The 7,098-nt window shown below is 47.9% G+C and overlaps 1 protein-coding gene across 2 annotated transcripts in view; it reads right to left on the reverse strand.

Moving 5' to 3' along the window:
- The window catches only part of SEC31B (SEC31 homolog B, COPII component), a 36,708-nt gene that overhangs the window by 13,944 nt on the left and 15,666 nt on the right, over positions 1-7,098 (reverse strand). For both annotated transcript variants that reach the window (XM_077748310.1, XM_077748309.1), the window contains exons 11-17: positions 4,904-5,134; positions 2,886-2,960; positions 2,530-2,625; positions 2,073-2,172; positions 1,361-1,539; positions 973-1,099; positions 437-582 (exon numbers count right to left, since the gene is read on the reverse strand). In XM_077748310.1, the coding sequence (XP_077604436.1) occupies positions 437-582; positions 973-1,099; positions 1,361-1,539; positions 2,073-2,172; positions 2,530-2,625; positions 2,886-2,960; positions 4,904-5,134 (954 nt within the window). The remainder of the gene's footprint in view (positions 1-436; positions 583-972; positions 1,100-1,360; positions 1,540-2,072; positions 2,173-2,529; positions 2,626-2,885; positions 2,961-4,903; positions 5,135-7,098) is intronic.

Here is a 7,098-nt window from a genome sequence, read left to right on the forward strand (position 1 = left end):
CCCCTCCCCCCCCCACTCTCTCTCTCTCTCTCTCTCTCTCTCTCTCTCTCTCTCTCTCTCTATCCGTCTATCCCTCCTTCCCTCTCTCTCTCATAAATAAATAAATATTTTTAAAAAAATTAAATCCACAGAACTTTTCATAGCAGCTAATAGAAGGCCCTGGCTCACAATTACTCAAATAGAGAATAAACTTATATTAACCAAACCTGAAGTGGGAAAAAATTAGGAAGGTTAATACCTAAGCAGCAATTGCTCAGTCTCCCCTGACTGAGAAGGGGGGAGGGAGGTTCTAGCTCATCCCTGGGAGAAGGGCCCTTTTCTCCTCCCTAATATCCTGATTCCAGCCTGGGTACCCAGAAGACTTGCCTCTTCCCTATCATGAGCCTCTCCCAGGAGCCTGGTAAGGAGTGACCAGTGCCCCGCACAGATGGAGTACCTGTAACGCCAGGGGGGATGAAGCCTGGTGGCATCTGGCCCAACACTCCACCAGCTGCTCCACACTCCCTGAGCACACGTAACAGAGTCTGGCTTCAGAGGTTAGTGCTCTGCCACCCTCCTGTTCCATGCGAGTACCCAGCATGTCTGCAGAGAGATGGAAATTGCTTTAATGGCACAGCTTCCCTGTGCTTCTCCTTGTTCTTCTGTTTGGAAATAGGTAGAGGGCCATGGGCTGTGGGACAAGTAACCACAGTGGCTTTGGACAATCCTGAGGCCAACCTTGCTACAACCTGCCATAGGGCAGAACTCTTGCATTGACGTAACAAGAAAAAGTCGAACAGGACAACAAAGGATCCCTACTGAGAGTAGGAAGATGCGCTGTAATCTTTGCCTCCTGGCTGAACCAGACCTTAACCTTGACAACATGGCCTAGCCTCACAGAGCTCAGGCTGCTCCTCTGCCTTCTCCCTCAGTGTGTCCATTAACTCTATGTTGGAGTGACACCACTCCATCCTGAAGCCTAGGGCTACCTACCACAGAGCTCATGGAATTTCTCTGGCCCTGAGTATGTCAGTAGCAAGGCCAGGGCCTCCCTCCAGTTCTGCAGGCTACAGGTACACACCATATCCTTCCAATTCTTCCGTACAACACAGGCTAGCAGCTGTAGTGGGCAGAGAGGGAAGGAGTCTGTCAGCCATCCATCCAGCACAGGTAGCAGGAGTCACACACGGGGACACACTAAGAAAAGTCACTCATGAGCAGGTTTCCTATTAAACCACTGACTAGAGGTTAGGGGTTAGGTAGGGGTGGTTGGAGGGGGGAGAGAGACAGCCTGGCAGATCTTCTGGATACCAAGGTGTGGTGTCCACCTACAAAGTCCAAATAATCCCCTCCCCTCCTCTCCTGCACAGAAGGCAGTTACCGAGGAGATTCTGGTTTTCTTCTTGGCCCAGTAGCACTCCTGTGTTTGCTTTAGCAGATCTGCGCCCCCAGCCTGGGCCAGGATGATGGCATCAGCAAAGCGCTCTTCCTTTAGACACAGCTCCACAGCAGGGCCCAGTTCTCCAAGCAGGAGAGCCTGGCTCAGGAGTCCATCAGTGTCTGTAGGCAGAGGCATCCCCTGTGTGTAAGCCTGCCCTCAGACCCTAGCTTCCTGTCCCCTTATAGGGTCCACCGTGTACCCCTTCTATCCCTGTATCACTCAGCCTCCCTCGCTGCAAACAAAACCCCCAGGTTTCATTCCTCAACAATGAAATGTAGTGGGCTGTTCTAGAGTGCCAGGTCCAGTGGTAGGTAACTCTCTGAGGATATGGCTCAAGAGGAAGGAGGGCCTCATTGTGGCAGCATCAGAGCTATAGTGGGTGCTCACTCAGCAAGGATAGGGTCACAGTCTTTGAAGCAAGGAAACAGGAGCATAGAAAGATTTTTCTTGTGAAAAGGCCAACCACAGGAAAGATGCAGCCATAAAAATCCAAAGAGAGCTCTAACCACTAACAGAACTGCCCAGCATTTGTATGGCAGGAGGGAGGTGGGAGATAGGAGGCAGGGGACAAGAAGAAAATATTCTCAAGTCCCAGAACTCTGAGCCTCCCTAATCCCACACAGAGGGTTTCTCTCCCTCAGGATCGGGGTACCTTCTGTGATGGGGATCTCCCATGGAGTCATATTCTGAGGGACCAGCTCATCAAAGAAGGTTGAAGAGGCAGAAGCTTCCTCTGTGATGTGTTTTGAGGCCTGTACAGGGAAGGACAGAGGTGACTCTTTAGGAAATGAACCCCAGACAGACAGAGAGTTGCTTTAGTAACTCTCTCTGTAAGCTCTACTATTTGGCCCTTAATGGGTAAAGCTAAAAGAATAATCAGGTAAGGTCTGGGAAGGGCTCCAGTCCATGGTTAAAACATAGCTCCTCTCCCAGCCCAAAAGCTTATGCACTCTCCATCCCACTGTGGTTCTAAAAGAATGAGGAGTCTGAAGACCTCTACAGAAGCTGAGCATTTCATGAGAGCAAAGCAAAGGGCAGGAAGAGGCAGATGCCCTAAAGGCAAGTCTCCTGTGCTACCCTCGGTCTGGCTGCCTGAATTCCTACCACACCTGGCTGCAGAAGGCCTGCTGTCTGTTACTGTGATCATCTCCCTCGGACTGAGGGCTCTCACCCAGTCCCAAGTCACTCTTCAGCCATGCGGCCACCTGCAGGGAGAGACCCATGAATGCCCTCTTCCCAGCACAAGATCAGACATGCATTATGCCATCTTCCCGCCTCCACACCCCACCGCCTGGACTCTAAGTTCCTGGTGCTTTTTACCTGGGGAAAAGCCTACCTCCAGGAGGTAATATTTTTGTGTATGCATTAATGAAGCCCAGAAAGAGCTCATTGGAGACAGTTTCCACTGACAGCATTCTCTTCTTCTCTGCCTCAAGTACATGCTTCTGATGCAAAAGCAGCTTACCTTCTTCTGAAGTTCATCTTTACTGTATCCTAATAGTTTTAGAAATTTCATTCTCGAGTCTTGTTCTAAGGTCACCTAAGGAACACAGAACACACAAGTCTCCATTTAACCAATGTGAATGACCCTCTCCTGCATAAGCCAGTGTACCCTCTAATACAGTTCTTCAGACTACCAGAGGTGCCCTATTAAGGCCAGCACCATCTCTCTTCTTTTTCTCCCCAGACTTGATCCTACTGGGCTGGCAGCACGGTGTTAGCAAAACCCTCTCCCACTTCTGCATGAGAATTTGACCTTCTGTTGACTTACTAGATCTGTTGGCCTGGTTACCTGATAAGAGTAAAATGTCAGCTCTGTTTTCTAGGCAACATTGCTTGTGACTGATAAATTGCATCTGGACTGGAACTATAAACTATACACAAACCTGTGGACACCATGCCCTAGGCTTTCCTGATTGCAAGGACTCTAGTAATGGAATAGATCTCTTGCAGGGACTCTAGAAACTACATTTTCAGAGCGAGTACAAGAGACATTGGCTCTTGTGGGCATGAGGCTTCTAAGCCAGAGCCACCTACACAGCTGCCTAATATATATTTCATCTCCTTGCACCTGAGCTGTCTTCCGGGGAGGTGAAAAGGAGAGGTCTGAACTGCTGCATGGCCTGCCACAAGGACTCTCACAGAAGAGAGCCACCTCCTGCTGCCCGGCTGACAAGCTGTAGCTCCTCACCCATGGCCTTCTGAGACTGATACCAAGAGAACCTAGAGAGCCTGGTGCATGTCCAAATATCCAGTTGAAAACGTAGTTCCTAGTGGAAGCTGCATAGACACAGTAAGTCAGTTTACCCACTCAGTGTCCCAGATACTGAGGGCCAAGCCTTCCTGAAGCCCTACCCTCATCTGGGTTAGATAGCTGGGCCCTTCACTTCTCCTACACAGAACCATGAATTCTGACTAATATCTTTCTAACAGTCTCTCAGGGCTCCCTCCTTCTCCCATGCTTGTCCTTTAGAAATGTTCAGCCACATTTCAGCTTCAGGGCCATCATCACAGACAGCTCTTAAAGAGCCTTTCAGGCAGGCTCCCCTCTGTCCTTGGGCACTGCTGCCTCCTTTGGAAGAGTAAAGTTTCAACTCCTGATGGCGCCTTCTATTCTCTTTCCCACTCCACCATTCCTGGAGCTGCTGCCTGCATCCTGCTTACAACAAAAGCAGCATTTCTTACTCTTTTCTTCTCACATCTTTTTCTAGCTTCACCCTATAGATCATTTTTCTCAAATCCTCTCTCCTTCTCAGATACCTGTGTCTACCATCACAAAGTTCTACTGTGTCTGAAGCACAGACCCCAAGTCCTGCTCAGAACCTCCGGCTGGGCTCTGTCCTGCTTTTTGCATTCTTTGCTACAATCCCAAAGCTTTGAATAATCCTCTCGCTACCTGCCTATTTGGTTATTTCTCTTTCTTGCTTTAGCTCTCTCCAGTCATCTGCTCACTTTCTTTCACAGGTAGAGCACTCCTGGTGTCATAAGCAGCTCGAAATTTCATTAGCACTGGAACTGGATCCATGCTACAGGGTAAATTAGGACTTGAGCTCTGAGTCCTACCACAATAACTTGCCTTGGATTAACGGAAATAAACTCAAAGCCTTCCCATGATACCCCCCACCCCCAACTTCCAGTCAGTCCTCTTCCCTTCCTTTTCCTTCTCTTCTCTCTTCCCATCACTTTATCTGCCCTTTGGCATGGCATGAAAGTCTTCACCTTGGCCCTGGTAAAGTATCCAGGACATCAACAATAGTAGCAAAAACAGCAAATGTCTTTGTACCCTTTAGCTTCCTTAGTTACAAAGGGTCTCTAAGCCACTGGCAAAAGGTGAAGATTTTGTGTCCAGAGGGTGGGGGTAGTATAGGAAAATGTCTGTGAGGTCAGGGCCTCTGTAATCTAGGTCACAGTGTGGTGGTGCATCTCCTGAAGTTTCCCACTTTAGGGAAACACTTTGGAACAGCCAGCCTTCGGGCTTCCTACCTTCAGGAACTGCCAGAGCATCTTTTCACTTTGTAGTGACGTTTGTTCGATCTTGTTCTGACAATAATTCAGGAGATTTCCTGACCCCAGGGCCTCCTGCAGCTCAGCTGACCGCCTCAGGAATTCAGATTCTGTGGTGACTTGACTGATGAAGACTAGGCGGAGGCAAGGCTGTGGCCCCTGGTGGGCAGGGGTGCTGGGGAGGCCAAAGGTAACCAGCTTTCCCCCAAACTGGAGGAAAAACAAGAAGGGTAAATAAAGGTCGTATCTTCAAGCTAAAAATTAACACCAAGTCTACATCATAGAGAAGGCTATCTATTGGTCAACCCTAGGATAGAACATCAATAATAAGAACTCCTGGGGGTGGAACAGGGTCAGGAAATGCATAGCAAATCTGCCCCCATATCCAAACCACCGCTATATTTTTAGCACCATTAGCTTAGCACTCTGGCACATGGAGTTTCTCTTCACCTGTGCAGGTAGCACCATTCTCCCAGTTGCCGGGACTAAACTCCTTGGCTTCATCGCAGTCTTTATACCCACCATAGCCCAGTAACAGCAGTCTTACCTCTTGCTCCATGTCTCTCATGTCGGTCCCCTCCATCCCATTCCCAGTACTAGCACACCTAGATTACTGGAATTGGTTGCTAGCCTCTGGCTTTTTCCTCCTCAACCCAAGCCTTAGACTACTGGCCTGTGCCTACTGCTACTTAGGGACTTGTTATGGTTTCACAAGGCCTCAGAAGAGGGCTTAAGTTCCTCTGCCCGTAGTGCACAAAATCCTCCAAGATCAGGGCCAGACTCTGGTCTCTCCCTCCCTGCTCATTTATGCAATCGTTCCACATCTCCAAGGTGCCCATTTCATTCCTGCTTCTGAGCCTTCTCCCACCAAAACACCCCCACCTGACAATCCTTCTCGCCAAATTAGGCCCCCTACATAAAGCACCTGACACAGAGCATAGCTTGGTGAAATTCCTTTACTCCAGCAGTTTTCCACCTTGGCTGCACATTAAAACCACCTGAAGAGCTATTCAGGCGTTGTCAGGTTGTACTCCCGACAAGAAGATCTGAATCCCTGGGGTGGAACCAGGCATCAGTATACTTTCAAGCTCTTCAGGTTGCAGCCATGGTTGACAACTACTGCCTACTCCCCCTAGCCTTCACTAATTTCCCTTCCTAACACCCCTCCCTTAATGAACTTTCCTGGTCAGAATTCTTCACTTAACTCTCCTACAGCACAAACCTACACTACAGATTAATGCTAAACAAAACAATTTCAACTTTTGACTTATTAATACTTGATGGTTTTACAAAGTGCTTATATATACATGCTTATTTGAGCTTCATGTCAATTCGCTAACATAAAGCCAAGCAGGTATTACTATCCCTGTTTTACAAATGAGAACACTGAAGTCCTGAGTTAAGCCCAAGGTTACCCAGCTAAGTGACAGAGCTATGATAAGAATGCAGGCCTCTCCAGACACACCCATAAATAGAGAACAAGCTGGTGGCTGCCAAAGGGAAGGGATGGGTGAGAGAACGGGCAAATGGTTGAACGGCAGTGGAAGGTAGAGGTTTCTAGTTATGCAATTGAGTAAGTCATGGTACAGTATAGGAAATAGAGTCAATGGTACCGTAATAGCACTGTAGGCCGACACATGGTAGCTACATTTGTGGTGAACACAGCATAATGTATAAACCTGCTGAATCATTATGTTGTACTCCTGAAACTAATGTAACATTGTGTGTCAGCTATACTTTAGTTAAAAAAAGCAGAAGGGCTCCTGGGAGGCTCAGTCAGTTAAGGGTCTGACTCTTGATCTCAGGTCATGATCTCACAGTTCATGAATTCAAGCCCCACATTGGATTCTGAGCTGATGGCCCAGAGCCTGCTTGGGATTCTCTCTCCCCCTATTTATGTCCCTCCCCCACTCACTCTCTCTCTCAAAATAAATAAAAACTTTTTTAAAAAGGCAGAAAATAAGTATTGGGGCTAATGTAGAGAAAACAAAACTCCTAGGCATTGTTGGGAAATATTAAATTGTGCAGCTGCTGTGGGAAATGCTATGGTGAGTCCTCAAAAAATTAAACACAGAATCACCTCCTGAAACAAACAAACAAAACAAATGAAGGAATGTAGGCCTTTCAACATCAGAATTCTTCACCTCCTTGCCTCTTTTTTTTTTTTTTTTTTG

Source organism: Crocuta crocuta, unplaced genomic scaffold (assembly GCF_008692635.1).
Source record: "Crocuta crocuta isolate KB4526 unplaced genomic scaffold, BGI_CrCroc_1.0 scaffold619, whole genome shotgun sequence".
Lineage (NCBI taxonomy): Eukaryota > Metazoa > Chordata > Mammalia > Carnivora > Hyaenidae > Crocuta > Crocuta crocuta.